The 19,197-nt window shown below is 43.5% G+C and overlaps 1 protein-coding gene across 1 annotated transcript; it reads right to left on the reverse strand.

Annotated features, from left to right (window-relative positions):
- Positions 1-14,007: 14,007 nt before the first annotated feature.
- Positions 14,008-18,206, reverse strand: LOC118944471 (transmembrane protein 196-like). Its single transcript, XM_036964001.2, has 4 exons — positions 17,618-18,206; positions 17,479-17,535; positions 15,963-16,217; positions 14,008-15,316 (listed from the first exon to the last, which is right to left on the reverse strand). Exons 1-4 carry the CDS (start codon positions 17,777-17,779, stop codon positions 15,230-15,232), a joined length of 561 nt encoding a protein of 186 aa, XP_036819896.1. The 5' UTR covers positions 17,780-18,206; the 3' UTR covers positions 14,008-15,229.
- Between the last annotated feature and the right edge of the window lie 991 nt (positions 18,207-19,197).

The raw sequence follows: 19,197 nt of genomic DNA on the forward strand, positions 1-19,197 counted from the left end.
AAGATGGGGGATGCATGGGGGAGGGGGATAAAGATGGGGGATGCATGGGGGGAGGGGGATAAAGATGGGGGATGCATGGGGGGGTAAAGATGGGGGATGCATGGGGGGCAGGGGGATAAAGATGGGGGATGCATGGGGGAGGGGGATAAAGATAGGGGATGCATGGGGGAGGGGGATAAAGATGGGGGATGCATGGGGGGGGTAAAGATGGGGGATGCATGGGGGGAAGGGGGATGCATGGGGGGGAAGGGGGATAAAGATGGGGGATGCATGGGGGGACAGGGGGATAAAGATGGGTAGGGGGATGCATGGGGGGGCAGGGGGATAAACATGGGTAGGGGGGTGCATGGGGGGGCAGGGGGATACAGATGGGTAGGGGGATGCATGGAGGGGCAGGGGGATAAAGATGGGGGATGCATGGGGGGGGGCAGGGGGATACAAATGGGTAGGGGGGTGCATGGGGGGCAGGGGGATAAAGATGGGTAGGGGGTGCATGGGGGGGCGGGGGATACAGATGGATAGGGGGATGCATGGAGGGGCAGGGGGATAAAGATGGGTAGGGGGATGCATGGGGGGGCAGGGGGATAAAGATGGGTAGGGGGATGCATGGGTGGTCAGAAGGATTAAAAAGATGGGTAGGGGGATGCAGGGGGAAAAAGATGGGTAGGGGGATGCAGGGGGAAAAAGATGGGTAGGGGGATGCAGGGGGATAAAGATGGGTAGGGGGATGCAGGGGGATAAAGATGGGTAGGGGGATGCAGGGGGATAAAGATGGGTAGGGGGATGCAGGGGGATAAAGATGGGTAGGGGGATGCAGGGGGATAAAGATGGGTAGGGGATGCAGGGGGATAAAGATGGGTAGGGGGATGCAGGGGGATAAAGATGGGTAGGGGGATAAAGATGGGGGATGCATGGGGGGGCAGGGGGTGCTCTTGGCCAAGAACAAGAGAGGGACCGAGGCTGACCCACCACTCAGAGAGACAGAGACATTATGGTGTCCCACCTAACCTGTGGTTCTGCTCCTACAAGAAGAGAGAAACAGACAGACACACTGATAGACACAGACAGACAGACAAACATGGACAGACAGACAGAAACAGACACAGACAGACACAGACAGACAGACAAACATGGACAGACAGACAGAAACAGACACAGACAGACACACTGACAGACACAGACAGACAGACAAACATGGACAGACAGACAGAAACAGACACAGACAGACACACTGACAGACACAGACAGACACACTGACAGACACAGAATGACACACTGACAGACACAGACAGACACACTGACAGACACAGACAGACACACTGACAGACAGACAGACACAGACAGACACACTGACAGACACACTGACAGACAAACATGGACAGACAGACAGAAACAGACACAGACAGACACACTGACAGACACAGACAGACAGACAAACATGGACAGACAGACAAAAACAGACACAGACAGACACTGACAGACACAGACAGACACACTGACTGACACAGTCAGACACAGACAGACACACTGACAGACACAGACAGACACACTGACAGACACAGACAGACACACTGACAGACACAGACAGACACACTGACAGACACAGACAGACAGACAAACATGGACAGACAGACAGAAACAGACACAGACAGACACACTGACAGACACACTGACAGACACACTGACAGACACACAGACAGACACACTGACAGACACAGACAGACACAGACAGACACACTGACAGACACAGACAGACACAGACAGACACAGACAGACACACTGACAGACACACTGACAGACACACTGACAGACAAACATGGACAGACAGAAACAGACACAGACAGACACACTGACAGACACAGACAGACAGAGACAGACTATTTGCACACAGTGAACTATTTGGACATAATGACATTTGAAATGTCTATGTATTTTTACTTCTGTGAGTGTAATGTTTAATGTTCATTTCTATTGGTTATTTCACTTTTGTTATCTACTTCACTTGCTTTGGCAATGTTAACATATGTTTCCCATGCCAATAAAGCCCTTAAATTGAATTGACAGACAGACAGCAGACACGCTCACAAAGAGGGAGAGAATTCCTCACTGGTTTCTCAGGTCAACATGATAAGTATTGTGAATTATGTGGTTAAGTGAGAAGCATCATCCTCCTGTACATCTGAGGAGGGTGAGGTGGCTCTCGGCCCAACAACTATAAACACCATGAGAAACATAACCATTTACACCATGAGAAATAGAACCTTTTAAACCATGAGAAATATAACCATTTACACCATGAGAAAAATAACCATTTACACCATGAGAAATAGAACCTTTTAAACCATGAGAAATATAACCATTTACACCATGAGAAATATAACAATTTACACCATGAGAAATATAACCATTTAAACCATGAGAAATATAACCATTTACACCATGAGAAATATAACCATTTACACCATGAGAAATATAACCATTTACACCATGAGAAATATAACCATTTACACCATGAGAAATATAACCATTTACACCATGAGAAATATAACAATTTACACCATGAGAAATAGAACCATTTACACCATGAGAAATAGAACCATTTACACCATGAGAAATAGAACCATTTACAACATGAGAAATATAACCATTTACACCATGAGAAATAGAACCATTTACACCATGAGAAATAGAACCATTTACAACATGAGAAATATAACCATTTACACCATGAGAAATAGAACCATTTACACCATGAGAAATAGAACCATTTACACCATGAGAAATATCAAAGAGATCCCAAAAATGTATCCTAGCGGTCCATCTTAATTATGTGAGACGGTGACACCCCCACTTCTCCCCTGAACTGCAGCTGTGAGCTTCACGCTGTGCCACAAATGGCAGCCTATTGCCTACATAGTGCCCTATTCCCTACATATTCCCTATCCCCTACATAGTGCTCTATTCCCTATCCCTTACACAGTGCACTAATAGTAGTAAATAGGATGCCATTTGGTATGCAGACTAAGTTTCCGTCTCCAACTAAAATCCAGTTCCCCTCCCCTCTCATCTCCTCTCGGCTCTTCCAAGCTTGTCAGAGAGATGACCTCCTCCTCCCCAAGTTAGACCAATCTGTCATGACACAATGGGCTTCCTCTCCTCTCGTCTCCCATCGTGTTGTTTTTGGAACGCAGACCCCCTCATCCTGTTGAGGGCGTCCCAAATGGAGCTTTATTCCAGGAATAGGGTGTCATTTGGGAGGCCCGCTTACCTTATTCTCCCTCTGTTGACTGACAGACGTTAGTGGCCGGCGAGGAGTCGAGGGACGGCGCTATGTGTGATTTATCTCCACTCTCCTCAATTCACACTCATGAAGTCCATTTCACAATGTGTTTCTAAGGAGCTGTTGATTGGAACACATTAATGTGGTGACCGTGGAGTCGCGGTCCAGTGGTCCAGTGATCCTGTCTGACCACCCAGCTTAGACAGCTTCTCTCTCTATGGTGTGTCATACAGGATGCACCCTATTCCCTATTTAGTGCACAAGACCAGGGCCATTGTCCAAAGTAATGAACTACATTGGGAATAGGGTGCATTTGTGGACAAGGACACAGTCAGCTAACATGTAGACTGTTTCACATTGACAGTATGAATAGAGGAATCACATTGATTCTGTACCTGTACACATCATTTGACATGCTCCTCAAGCCATGGCCACTCAAGAAGCAACAACTCTGGCCATTAGGTTTTAATAACAACACATGGGTTTTATATGCTGCTTTTCATGGACTCTTAGATGCTCCTTCAAACCAACAAAGTGCATCACCAGCTATGTACTATGTCCTTACGCCTATTACCATCAAACAGTAGTGGAGGTCTGTGTCTGGTGGACACAGAGCAGTGTGAAGGTCTGGGTCTGGTGAACACAGAGCTGTGGGAAGGTCTGTGTCTGGTGAAAATAGAGAGCAGTGTGAAGGTCTGGGTCTGGTGAACACAGAGCTGTATGAAGGTCTGTGTCTGTTGAACACAGAGAGCAGTGTGAAGGTCTGGGTCTGGTGAACACAGAGAGCAGTGTGAAGGTTGTGTCTGGTGAAAACATTAGACCGGTGTGAAGGTCTGGGTCTTGTGAACACAGAACAGTGTGAAGGTCTGGTGAACACAGAGAGCAGTGTGAAGGTCTGTGTCTGGTGAACACAGAGCAGTGTGAAGGTCTGGTGAACACAGAGAGCAGTGTGAAGGTCTGGGTCTGGTGAACACAGAGAGCAGTGTGAAGGTCTGTGTCTGGTGAAAACATTAAACCGGTGTGAAAGTCTGGGTCCTGTGAACACAGAACATTTTGAAGGTCTGATGAACACAGAGCAGTGTGACGGTCTGTGTCTGGTGGACACAGAGCAGTGTGAAGGTCTGTGTCTGGTGAACAAAGAGCAGTGTGAAGGTCTGGTGAACACAGAGCAGTGAGGGGGTCTGGTGAACACAGGGAAGTGTGAAGGTCTGGTGAACACAGAGCAGTGTGAAGGTCTGTGTCTGGTGAACACAGAGCAGTGTGAAGGTCTGTGTCTGGTGAACACAGAGCAGTGAGGGGGTCTGGTGAACACAGAGCAGTGTGAAGGTCTGTGTCTGGTGAACACATTAGAGCAGTGTTCTAGTGTAACATGGAGCCCCTGGCTCTGCAGACCATCTGGTCCTGTACGGCCACTCTGGAGGTCAGGGAAGGTAAAGAGGAATGTGTGGCTCCACACTGCAGTAGTAGAGGAGCAGATTCTAGTCCCATTCCTATATCGTGCACATTAAAGGGAATAGGGTGCCATTTGGGGCAGGGACTATGAAAACTCTGCCTTTCTGTGGGTTCCAGTTCCACTATGTCTATACACTGCACTGGTGAAAGACATAATCGACTCTTTCCACTCCAAAGCATTAATATGACTAACAAAACATACATAATCTACTGTCCTCATCATTATGACCTAATAAAACATACATAATCTACTGTCCTCATCATTATGACCTAACAAAACATACATAATCTACTGTCCTCATCATTATGACCTAATAAAACATACATCATCTACTGTCCTCATCATTATGACCTAACAAAACATACAGAATCTACTGTCCTCATCATTATGACCTAACAAAACATACATAATCTACTGTCCTCATCATTATGACCTAACAAAACATACATAATCTACTGTCCTCATCATTATGACCTAACAAAACATACATTAGTCTACGGTCCTCATCATTATGACCTAACAAAACATACATAATCTACTGTCCTCATCATTATGACCTAATAAAACATACATAATCTACTGTCCTCATCATTATGACCTAATAAAACATACATAATCTACTGTCCTCATCATTATGACCTAACAAAACATACATAATCTACTGTCCTCATCATTATGACCTAATAAAACATACATAATCTACTGTCCTCATCATTATGACCTAATAAAACATACATAATCTACTGTCCTCATCATTATGACCTAACAAAACATACATAATCTACTGTCCTCATCATTATGACCTAACAAAACATACATTAGTCTACGGTCCTCATCATTATGACCTAACAAAACATACATAATCTACTGTCCTCATCATTATGACCTAATAAAACATACATAATCTACTGTCCTCATCATTATGACCTAATAAAACATACATAATCTACTGTCCTCATCATTATGACCTAACAAAACATACATAATCTACTGTCCTCATCATTATGACCTAACAAAACATACATTAGTCTACTGTCCTCATCATTATGACCTAACAAAACATACATTAGTCTACTGTCCTCATCATTATGACCTAACAAAACATACATTTGTCTACTGTTCTCATCATTACGACCTAAATCATCAGTGTCCATATATCCATGCTGTGTCAGTAGTATTGAACCGTTGCCCTCCTCCTCCTCCTCCTCCTCCTCCAGCTAACCATCCCTCTGGTTCTAACGTTAACAGGGGAACTGAGAGAGTCGATGTTGATACCTCAGCAAAACCTGGCCCACAAGTTTTTGACAAACAAACGATTTTTACAAACAAATCTGTGAAGGAAAAAATCTGTGCGGCCTTCCATGAATTTCAAAATCCAGAGGCTGCTGTTAGACTCTCCTCCAACTTATCAAAGGGCTATGCTGTGAGGATATCTCTTTAAGTGGTGTGTAGGTGGCTAGCTGGTGGAAAAAGTGAGAGTGAGAGAAGCACAGTGAAGTGTCCAAGGATGTGGATATGACCCAGCAAACCACAACGATTACTCACAAACAGACTTCCAAACACTTCACATTTCCTCTCCCTGCAGTGAGTCACAGGGCTGGAGCGGCAGAGCCCTCCATTCCCAGCGGTGGTCCCGGGGGACACTGCTCCCTTCCCAATATTGTTTAGTCAGATCAGGGGGAGAATCTACAGTACCTCTAGTCAGATCAGGGGGAGGATCTACAGTACCTCTAACTTGTCAAAAGTACGACCACCTCTTATACGTTCATAAGTCATACGTTATACGTATGTTCTAACTCTTGTACATAGTTATGTAGTAATACTCATTATTAGTAATACTCATTATTAGTAATACTCATTATACTACTACTCATTATAATAATGCTCATTATAATAATACTCAATATTAGAAATACTCAATATTAGAAATACTCAATATTAGAAATACTGGGAAATGGCTGACAACACAGCTCTTAGCTCCCTCAGTAGATGCCTACTGGATAACTTATTTGTATTGCTTTTAATCTTTTTAATGAATTTATCTTATTAACACTTTGTTCTAGATAGCTATTTGTGTAGGTAGCTATTAAGGAAACGCAATGAAAAACTCATATGTATTAATAGTCATTATTAGAAAAACTCATTTTTAGAAATACTCATTATTAGTAATACTCATTATTAGTAATACTCATTGTTAGACATACTCATCCATCATTAGTAATACTCATTATTTGAAATACTCATTGTTAGAAATAATAATTATTGGTAATACTCATTATTATTAAAACGCATAATTAATACTTATTATTAGTAATGCTCGTTAGTAATACCCATTATTGAAATGCAAATTATTATTAATACACATTTTTTTTAACCTTTATTTAACTAGGCAAGTCAGTTAAGAACAAATTCTTATATACAATGACGGCCTAGGAACTGTGGGTTAACTGCCTGTTCAGGGGCAGAACGACAGATTTGTACCATGTCAGCTAGGGGATTTGAACTTGCAACCTTGCAACCGATTACTAGTCCAACGCTCTAACCACTAGGCTACCCTGCCACCCCATAATTAATACTCATTATTAGTAATACTCATTATTAGAAATACTCATTATTAGTAATACTAATATACATAATTAGTAGTCGTAATATTATAAGTGGTAAATCTTTTTTTGTAATTTTATGGCATTGTAGGAATGGTCATTTACTTACGTGTAACACTAAGGGAATTGAAATGTTCTCTTAATTGTTCCTGGTCTGTCTTTGGTGTATAACAGCTGACTGATTAATGAGGAGTTGATGAGAGGCTGGTTTCAGGACAGATCAACAAGTGACTCAACACCATCTACAGGCTGCATTCCAAATGGCTCTATATCCTCTATAAAGTGCACTTCAGATCCCTATAGGCTCTGGTCAAAAGTAGTGCCCTAAATAAGGAATAGGGTGCCATTTCAGAGACACATAATGCACAGTACATGTGTTATACTCTGCTCTGTCAGAGGTCTGCTTCCATGCACTGGTCTCAACATTCATCCATTACCTTCCACAGTACTCAACTACCAGAGTGATACATTAACTGTTTTCATTTGGTCTAACTGTCAAACTTTCTCTACCTTCACATCATCTGTCACAACATGATTAGAGTACTCAGAGGAGGAGTGGGAAGGAATAGAGAGATTGAGGGATGGAGGGATAGAGGGATGGCGGGATGGGGTAGACACTACTGGTGCTTTTATAATGTACACAGAGGAGGAGTGGGGAGAGATGGAGGGATGGGGTGGAGGGATGGAGGGATAGAGGGATGGAGGGATGGGGCAGACACTACCAGTGTTTTTATAGTGTACATAAATCAAGGGGCTAATAAATTAATAGCTACATGACTTCTTGGCCTCAGCATATATCACAGAGGGGAACCAGACGAAGCCCCGTATACCCCAGAGGACAGAAGAATGCTTCTGTTCAGAACTGTGATTTGTGGATGTCTCTTAGACACGTCAGCCTCTGAAACTCAAGCTCAAAGACGGTAATCAGGCTTCGAGAGGCCAAGGACTCTGGTTACACATACTAACAAGCAGAACCCCTCTGTATACAACAGGTCTGTGTCCCAAATGGCACCCTATTCCCTATATAATGCACTACTTTTGTCCGGGGCCCATAGAACCCTATTCCCTATATAGTGCACTACTTTTGACTAGGGCCCATAGAACCATATTCCCTATATAGGGCACTACTTTTGACTAGGGCTCATAAGGCTCTTGTCAAAAGTAGGACACTATATTGGGAATAGGGTGCCACACCTCAGAATCCTGTCTTCCTGCAATGTTATGGGTGTGTTATTGGATAGATAGCGGTTTTGGAGGTACATTTTTTTGTTAGTTAATAAATGGATTTGGTACATTTTTGAGGTGTTAGTGACAGGCTGTTAATGGACTCATAAAAGAGGCCCCAGGAACATCTCAGATTCAAATAAAAGCAAAGACTATACATCATTAATGTAAAAGTTAAAATACGGATGTACCAATCCCAGATTGCCCCTTTAAACCACAACTACACCCTCTGGCAACGTTCTTCTTCCCAGGTTGGCTGAAATGAACTGTAGTGAAAATGTAGTTTTGTCTAGACTCTAGTAAACCCACAAATTCCAAAAGATTATGAAGAACCATTAATCTCTATGAGTTTGCAGATTAAAACTTCTTACAGGGAGCAAATGGAGAGGCAGTGGATTACTAGGAGAGAAAGGAAAACAGAGGAAATAATAGCAAAGGACAATCCAAAATAACATGGTATTAGACACGGGATACTGTTCTCATGCCTTTGACCTCTTTTTATCAACACAGACATAAAGAGCTCATTCAGACTGAATAGACAGGGACACAAAGTGCATGTTCCAATCAGTTCCTCGTCTTTTGATACCACAACATACAGCACCAGTCACCTAGTCATTCAAGGGTTTTTCATTATTTTGACTATTTTCTACATTGTAGAATAATAGTGAAGACATCAAAATTATAAAAAAACAAATATGGAATCGTGTAGTAACCAAAAAAGTGTTAAACAAATCAAAACATATTTAGCATTTTAGATTCTTCAAAGTAGCCACCCTTTGCCTTGATGACAGCTTTACACAGTCTTGGCATTCTCTCAACCAGCTTCACCTAGAATCCCTTTCCAACGGTCTTGAAGGAGTTCCCACATATGCTGAGCACTTATTGGCTGCTTTTCCTTCACTCTGCGGTCCAACTCATCTCAAACCATGTCAAATGGGTTGAGGTCGTGTGATTGTGGAGGCCAGGTCATCTGATGCAGCACTCCATCACTCTCCTTCTTGGTCAAATAGCCCTTACACAGCCTGGAGGTGTGTTGGGTCATTGGCCTGTTGAAAAACAAATGATAGTCCCACCAAGCGCAAACCAGATGGGATGGCATATCACTGCATAATTATGGGGTAGCCATGCTGTTTAATTGTGCCATTAAAAGCACCCCCACACCATCACACCTCCTCCTCCATGCTTGACGTGGGAACCACATATGCAGAGATAATCCATTCACCTATTCTGCGTCTCACAAAGAAATGGAGATTGGAACCAAAAATCGAAAATGTGGATTTATCAGACCAAAGGACAGATTTCCACCGGTCTAATGTCCATTGCTTGTGTTTCTTGGCCCAACCAAGTATCTTCTTCTTATTGGTGTCCTTTAGTAGTGGTTTCTTTGCAGCAATTCGACCATGAAGGCCTGATTCACGCAGTCTCCTCTGAACAGTTGTTAAGATGTGTCTGTTACTTGAACTCTGTGAAGCATTTATTTGGCTGAAATTTCTGAAGTGCAGTTAACTCTATCCTCTGCTGCAGAGGTAACTCTGGGTCTTCCTTTCCTGTGGCAGTCCTCATGAGAGCCAGTTTCATCATTGTGCTTGATGGTTTTTGTGACTGCACTTGAGGAAACTTTCAAAGTTCTTTACACTTTCCTGATTGACTGACCTAATTAATTTGTAACTTATTTTGTACATAATGTTTCTGCAACCGTATCTTATGGCAAAAAAGAGCCTCTGGATATCAGGACAGCGATCACTCACCTCGGATTAGACAAAGATTTTTCTTCAACAAACAAGATGCACAGGACATTCTTCAAACACCCGACAGGGCCAACACCCCCGTTATTTGCAAGAGGAAGCGACAAAGGTACAGAGGACAAAGATCTGGATGCCTGGTCAGGACCTGGAGAAGGCGACTGGGAAAGCTGCTGTTACCATTAATACTACTCGCCAATGTGCAATCATTGGACAATAAACTAGACAAGGTATGATCACGAATACCCTACCAACGGGACATCAAAATCTGCAATATCCTATGTTTCAGCTATACTTTTCGTGACTGTTTATTTACCACCATAGACAGATGCTGGCACTAAGACAGCAGTCAGTCAGCTTAAAAGGAAATAATCAAACAGAAAACCACTCACTCAGAGTGGTTGGAGACTTTAATGCAGGGAAACATACCAGTTCTACCAAATTTACATCAACATGTTAAATGTGCAACTAGAGGGAAAAAAATGTTTAGATCACCTGTACTCCACACACAGAGTACAAAGCTCTCCCTCGCCCTCCATTTGGTAAATCCGACCACAACTCTATGATTCCTGCTTCCAAGCTAAAATTAAAGCAGGAAGCATCAGTGACTCGGTCTATAAAAAACTGGTCAGATGAAGCAGGTACTAAACTACAGGACTGTTTTGCTAGCACAGACTGGAACATGTTCCGGGATTCTTCCGATGACATTGAGGAATACACCACATCAGTCACGGCTTTATCCATAAGTGCATTGAGGACGTCGTCCCCACAGTCACTGTACGTACATACCCCAACCAGAAGCCATGGATTACAGGCAACATTCTCTCTGATCTAAAGGGTAAAGCTGCCGCTTTCAAGGTGCGGGACTCTAACCCGGAAGCTTACAAGAAGTCCTGCTATGCCGTCAACCATCAAACAGGCAAAGCGTCAATACAGTGCTAAGATTGAATCATACTACACTGGCTCCGACTCTCGTCGGATGTGGCAGGGCTTGCAAATTATTACAAACCACAAAGGGAAGCACAGCCACGAGCTGCCCAGTGACACGAGCCTACCAGACGAGCTAAATCACTTCTATGCTTGCTTCGAGGCAAGCAACACTGAGGCATGTATGAGAGCATCAGCTGTTCCGGACGACTGTGTGATCACGCTCTCCGTAGCCGACGTGAGTAAGACCTTTAAACAGGTCAACATACACAAGGCTGCGGGGCCAGACGGATTTCCAGGACGTGTGCTCCAGGCATGTGCTGACCAACTGGCAGGTGTCTTCACTGACATTTTCAACATGTCCGTGATTGAGTCTGTAACACCAACATGTTTCAAGCAGACCACCATAGTCCCTGTGCCGAAGTACACAAAGGCAACCTGCCCAAATGACTACAGACCTGTAGCACTCACGTCCGTAGCCATGAAGTGCTTTGAAAGGTTGGTAATGGCCCACATCAACACCATTATCCCAGAAACCCTAGACCTACTCCAATTTGCATACCGCCCATAGATGATGCAATCTCTATTGCACTCCACACAGCCCTTTCCCACCTGGACAAAAGGAACACTTATGTGAGAATTCTATTCATTGACTACAGTTCAACACCATAGTACCCTCAAAGCTCATCACTAAGCTAAGGACCCTTGGACTAAACACCTACCTCTGCAACTGGATCCTGGACTTCCTGACGGGCCACACCCAGGTGGTGAGGGTAGGTAGCAACACATCTTCCACGTTGATCCTCAACACTGGAGCTCCCCAGCGGTGCATACTCAGTCCCCTCCTGTACTCCCTGTTCACCCATGACTGCATGGCCAGGCACGACTCCAACACCATCATTAAGTTTGCAGACGACACAACAGTGGTAGGCCTGATCACCGACAACTACGAGACAGCCTATAGGGAGGAGGTCAGAGACCTGGCCGGGTGGTGCCAGAATAACAACCTATCCCTCAACGTAACCAAGACTAAGGAGATGATTGTGGACTACAGGAATAGGAGGACCGAGCAAGCCCCCATTCTCAATGACGGGGCTGTAGTGGAGCAGGTTGAGAGCTTCAAGTTCCTTGGCGTCCACATCAACAACAAACTAGAATGGTCCAAACACACCAAGGCAGTCGTGAAAAGGGCACGACAAAGCTATTCCCCCTCAGGAAACTAAAAAGATTTGGCATGGGTCCTGAGATCCTCAAAAGGTTCTACAGCTGTAATACTGAGAGCATGGTTGCATCACTGCCTGGTACGGCAATTGCTCGGCCTCTGACCGCAAGGCACTACGAGGGTAGTGCGTATGGCCCAGTACATCACTGGGGCTAAGCTGCTTGACATCCAGGACCTCTACACCAGGCGGTGTCAGAGGAAGGCCCTAAAAATGTTCAAAGACCCCAGCCACCCCAGTCATAGAATGTTCTCTCTACTACCGCATGGCAAGAGGTACCGGAGTGCCAAGTTTAGGACAAAATAACTTCTCAACAGTTTTTACCCCCAAGCCATAAGACTCCTGAACAGGTAATCAAATGGCTACCCGGACTATTTGCATTGTGTGCCCCCCCCAACCCCTCTTTTTATGCTGCTGCTACTCTCTGTTTATCATATATGCATAGTCACTTTAACTATACATTCATGTACATACTACCTCAATTGGGCCGACCAACCAGTACATTGGCTAACCGGGCTATCTGCATTGTGTCCCACCCACCAACCCCTCTTTTACGCTACTGCTATTCTCTGTTCGTCATATATGCATAGTCACTTTAACCATATCTATATGTACATACTAACCGGTGTCTGTATTTAGCCTCAATACTTTTATAGCCTCGCTACTTTTATAGCCTGTTTTTTTACTAGAGCCAGGTGAAACAGCCAGTCAGTTGGTCAGTCAGTCAGTTAGGACTAGAGCCAGGTGAAACAGCCAGTCAGTTGGTCAGTCAGTCAGTTAGGACTAGAGCCAGGTGAAACAGCCAGTCAGTTGGTCAGTCAGTCAGTCAGGACTAGAGCCAGGTGAAACAGCCAGTCAGTTGGTCAGTCAGTCAGTTAGGACTAGAGCCAGGTGAAACAGCCAGTCAGTTGGTCAGTCAGTCAGTTAGGACTAGAGCCAGGTGAAACAGCCAGTCAGTTGGTCAGTCAGTCAGTTAGGACTAGAGCCAGGTGAAACAGCATTTTGAAGTTTTTCACCAAAAAGGGGAAAGAGTAAAAACCTAGAAGTCAGTCTGCCACACCCCCACCTGGTTCACCGTGGCAACAGATTTCTGGGACAGAGAACTGGGTGAGGACCTTGAAGGGAGCTTTGTTTGGGAGGTCTTACCCTGTCCAATGTCCCCATGAGAGGAGGGGTGGCCATGGAAGGACCAGGTTTCACTTTACAGGAAGTTCTGGTGGTTCTCACAGCTTCCTGGGATACAGTCTCTCCGTGTCCCAAATGGCACCCTCCCTATGGGCCCTGGTCAAAAGTAGTGCACTGTGTAGGGAATAGGGTGCCATTTGGGACGTTCCCCATAATCTGTATTCTTACTTTGCAAGGGATGAGGGAGTCGGTAAGAGAATACATGAATGTAAATTCATGGAATGTTTTTCCTTGTCCTTCCATACTCTGCTTATCTTCTCTGGACAGCATTCCCATAAATAGGACTGGATATTTTCAGGTTAAGGGTTTTGCTCAGGGATACACAGGAAGTAGGACTACAATTTCAATCTGTCAGCAACACTCTGCTCATGTATCCATAACTTTCCATATTTATTATTCTGTTCAAACGTTCGACTAAAAGATTCAACTCTGAGTCCCAATTCTTTATATAGTGCACCACTATTGACCATAGGGCTCTGGTCAAAAGTAGTGCACTATATAGGGAATAGGGTGCCGTTTGGTACAGAGAATTAGTTAAAAGGAGATGGAGTGCTCCCTCTAGTGGGGGAATATAACTATCACTACTGCCTCCTACTGGTTGTGGTCTGCTGCAAAATATACTAATGCATATAGAATGAATTTCCTAATGGATACAATAAAGTCATCAACATCAACATCATCCACCATAGTCATCATAGTCATCATTCAACATCATCCACCATAGTCATCATTCAACATCATCCACCATAGTCATCATTCAACATCATCCACCATAGTCATCATTCAACATCATCCACCATAGTCATCATTCAACATCATCCACCATAGTCATCATTCAACATCATCCACCATAGTCATCATTCAACATCATCCACCATAGTCATCATCGTCATCATTCATCATCATCCATCGTAGTCGTCATCACCATCATCATCCATCGTAGTCGTCATCACCATCATCATCCATTGTAGTCGTCATCACCATCATCATCCATTGTAGTCGTCATCATTCATTGTAGTCATCATCATTCATCATCATCCGTCGTACTCGTCATCCAACACCATCATTAAACCTTTAATTCATTATAATGCTCTAAATTGTAAAAACCTATCACAGATGGGATGGTATTATATTTTCATGCTTATGAATAAACAAACATATATTTAAATAATAAATACATAAATAATCATTCAAATAAATAATATTACTGGAAGCAACTTCCACTGTATGACATGATCTCTATGACCAGTCAAACCCTGAAGCAGTTATGTCTTTCACCATCTCAACACTGACAATCTCAAGTGGTTTAGTTGTTCTTTTTGAGCCTTTGGATGTGCCATAGCTTTGTCCTCTCTACCTGCTGTTTCCATGTCCCCCAAATCCATGTCTGGGGACTATCCAGGTGCATCATTCAGCCTACATCGTCACTAGTAAGCCGATTGTCAAATCTCACAGCGCCTTCTCATAGTGTTGCCGTATGTTGATTCCTTTGTGTATTAGTTCATTGTAAGAGATCACGTCCCCTGTAATCGTTGGTGTTGAATGGAACCAACATTGTCTCCATGATGCTTTGAATACAGTAACACAGCTGGGCTTCAGCCTAATGACAATGGAGGTGAGGACTTTCCATTGAAGGAGATCTGGGGAATGCTGGCTGCTCTCTCAGATCTCTCAGCCAACTCCTGGAATAAACAGTAGTACAGCAGGGTTATACGAGCTTCTCAATTAGGACTTTTTATCATTTTAGTTAGCAGACAGTCTTATGCAGAGCGACTAAAGATAGGTTCGCTCCAGTGGAGGCTGCCGAGGGGAGGACGGCTCATAATAATGTCTGGAACAGAGCAGATGCAATGGCATCAAACACATGGAAAACACGAGTTTGATGCATTTGATAACATTCCACTCATTCTGCTCCAGTCATTACCATGAGCCCATCCTCCCCAAGTAAGGTTCCACCAACCTCCTGTGGTGCATTCATATCCCTCTTCAGAACAGTGGTTCCCAACTCCAGTCCTCCAGTACCCCCGTCAGGACACATGTTTATTGTAGCCCCGGACAAACATGCCCGATTCAACTCATTGAGGGCCTGATGATTAGTTGACAAGTTGAATCAGGTGTTCTTGTCTGGGCTACAATAATAATGTGTAGCGCTGAGGGTACTGGAGGACCGGAGTTGAGGGTACTGGAGAACCGGAGTTGAGGGTACTGGAGGACCGGAGTTGGCAACCACTGCTTTAGAAATACATAGTGACAGAAATGACAGGCCATTCACTCTGTCCAATTCTATATTATTATTGAGTTTTCCGTTCATGTTTTATCTGAGCTCACCTTTTCACTCATCTCATGGGAATGGTGCAGGGACAGCTCTCTCTCCAGGTACATCCTCTGCTGTTCGCTGCTGGCCAGACGACAGGTGAGCCAGGTAAACAGGATGGACACTCCGATGCCCAGGCAGGCCAGCACCATGATGGCCAGGTAGAGGGACGGCAGGGCATCAGGACGCTTTGCCACCACACGCACAAACTGGAAGTTTAGGATCCCACTGATCAACCCACAGATACAGCAGGCTGAAAATAGGATCATCTGAAGAGAGATTTAAAGCACATTTTTTGCAATTCTACACATTTTGCCATGGGGTGGAGAGACAGTTTTGCAGTTTAAAAGTTAATTTCATACAGTTCTACACATTTTGCCATGACTTGTGCCATGTTAATGATATCTGAGTGAGAGTGACTAACAAAGCAATTGGGGGCCCCCTGCAGGTCAGGGCCACTGAGCACGTGCCCTGCATGCCTGGTTGGTATTCAGGCATTATTACTATATGTTTAGATGGCTGGCTAGACTAATTTACCAATCTAAAAATGTTTCGCTGACACGGCTAATTGAGTGACTGACAAAACAAGAGCAAAACTGCTGATGCACAACCACATGTTGAACTGCACCTTGTGTATTCTACTACTGTAAAGTTAACTGTCAACAGTAAGTTGAGATCCTGACTGAGCTCTCTAGCGGCCTGGGGCCCCAAGTGACCGCTTATGTTCCTTATGCAGCTGGCTCTAGGCAGTGGTGGAAAAAGTACCCAATTGTCATACTTGAGTAAAAGTAAAGATACCTTATTAGAAAATGACTCAAGTAAAAGTGCGTCACCCAGTAAAATACTACTTGAGTAAAAGTCTAAAAGTATTTGGTTTTAAATATACTTAAGTATCAACAGTAAATGCAGCAAGTGTGTTTAGTGAGTCTGCCAGATCAGAGGCAGTAGGGATGACCAGGGGTGTTCTCTGTTTAGTGAGTCCCCCAGATCAGAGACAGTAGGGGTGACCAGGGATGTTCTCTTGATAAGTGCATGAATTTGAAAATGTTTCTATCCTGCTAAGCATTGAAAATGTAAAAACTACTTTTGGGTGTCAGGGAAAATGTATAGAAGTAAACATGACATGGTTTTATTTAGGAGTGTAGTGAAATAACTGTAGGTACAAATATAAATAGTAAAGTATACAGATACCCCAAAAAACGACTTTAGTAGTACCTTAAAGTATTTTAACTTAAGTATTTTACATCACTGGCCCTAGGTGTGTTTCAAGCACAAGTACAGTGAAATGCCTTTCTTGCCAGCTCTAGCCCCAACAATGCACTGCATGCACTGTACACTCTTAGAAAAAAAGCTCTTAGAAAAAAAGTTTGGCTTTGGCTGTCCTCATAGGAGAAACATTTTGGGTTCCAGGTAGAACTCTCAGTGGAAAAGGGTTATACCTGGAACCAAATAACCCTTTTAGGTTCTAGATAGCACTTGTTTTTCTAAGAGTGTACCCACGTTAAATACGTCGTATTAAAATCAACTTACAATCAATCCTGACCTCTTCTTTGCACACACCATCCCACATAGTCCACAGATGAGAAACTGGGCGGAAATAAGAAGTTATACCCTCCCTCCTATTAACAATAGAGGTAATAATATTGCAAATTTGAATTATTTGACTTACACAAATTCCGCTCCATATAGGAGAGGCATCCCCCAGCTGCAGCTTGTGAACCGACCGGACTCGGATGATGCCGAACACCCCGAGGGCGATGCTGGACGCACCGAGCCCCATCTCCAACACCGACAGTACCACCAGACTCCAGATGTTACATCTGTCCGGCATCACTCATTCCTTCACAGCGGGTCATTCAAGAGGTGGTGGTGGTCACCCCCTCGAACCACCCAAAAAGCAGCGAGTATTGACTTTTGCGCTAAAAGCATTAATCCATTAATCAAAATTACGCAGGTGGACTTTTGCGCGAGGGAACGTTTTCTATCCAGTAACCACCAAGTGATCCACCATGTAAGGGCTACTTACACGTTCCCTCTGAAAAATACTCCACTGTTAGACTTTTTAAGGTATTCTAAATCATATCTTGTCATAGACTACATGGATTTATCAGGATTTGCTCTGGACAGCTCTGTGGACTGCTAGTATGCGTGTTTGATCTACTGTAAGACAGACACGCGTCATTCTCGCCAGTTGCCACCCTCTCAAAACTTTTCTTGCCCACAGCTGCAGTGCTCGCGACTCACGTGACTTCCTTGACGTCTTATAGCGCTCATGTGTGCAGTTTATATACATGAGGGTGATTTAAGGTAACTAGCTAGTAAGATTATATAACTAACGAATCCCATGAATTACCCCTAAGGAGATAAAAATAGTAATCTTAAATTAAACACCCATCAATGCATAATGCATAGGCTAATGCACAATGCATAATACTCGATATCTTTGATAATTGCATTTAGAAAATTAGTGTAATTTGTTTTAAGAGGAAAGTTATTGTCAATTGCATAGCTTGTATGGTCCAATGTTACAGTATATAGTTGAATGAATCCATTTTTGAATTTATTTTGTGCACATTATTACATATTATAAACTGGGTGGTTCAAGACCCTGGATGCTGATTGGCTAAAAGCCGTGGTAAATCAGACCATATACCATGGGTATCTCAAACATGTATTTTTACTGTTCTAATTACGTTGGTAGCAATAGCATTAAGGCACCTTGGGGGTTTGTGGTATATTGCCAATATACCACAGCTAAGGGCTGTATCCAGGCCCTCCGCGTTGCGTCATGTTTAAGAACAGCTCTTAGATGTGTTATATTGGCCATATACCACACCCCCTCGGGCCTTATTGCTTAATTATATTTAAACTGTAGTGTTAAAAAAAATATATGGCATTATGAAATATATGTAGTAGAATTACTTCCTGTGTAGTATAAGACCCAGTAACATGTTGTAGGGCTGGTTTCCCAGACACGGATTAAGCATGGACCTGGACTAAAATATTTGAATCCAAGAATAAGCATAATCTGTGTCCAGGAAACCAATCCTTAAATGTTGCATAATAATTGACAAACCCTTCCAACCTGATCCTTTACTCCAAGCCCTGGAGAACAACTCAGTCTGACATAGTAAGAGGCTTGCTATTTTTAGCACCTGCCACGATATAACATGAACACTTCCCTCTACAGAGGCAGACATTGATGTTCACACTGCTAAACCCTACACACCTACTCTCTGAATGAGATAA

The sequence above is a fragment of the Oncorhynchus mykiss genome, chromosome 3, assembly GCF_057628025.1.
Source record: "Oncorhynchus mykiss isolate SJ-2025 chromosome 3, ASM5762802v1, whole genome shotgun sequence".
Classification (NCBI taxonomy): Eukaryota; Metazoa; Chordata; class Actinopteri; order Salmoniformes; family Salmonidae; genus Oncorhynchus; species Oncorhynchus mykiss.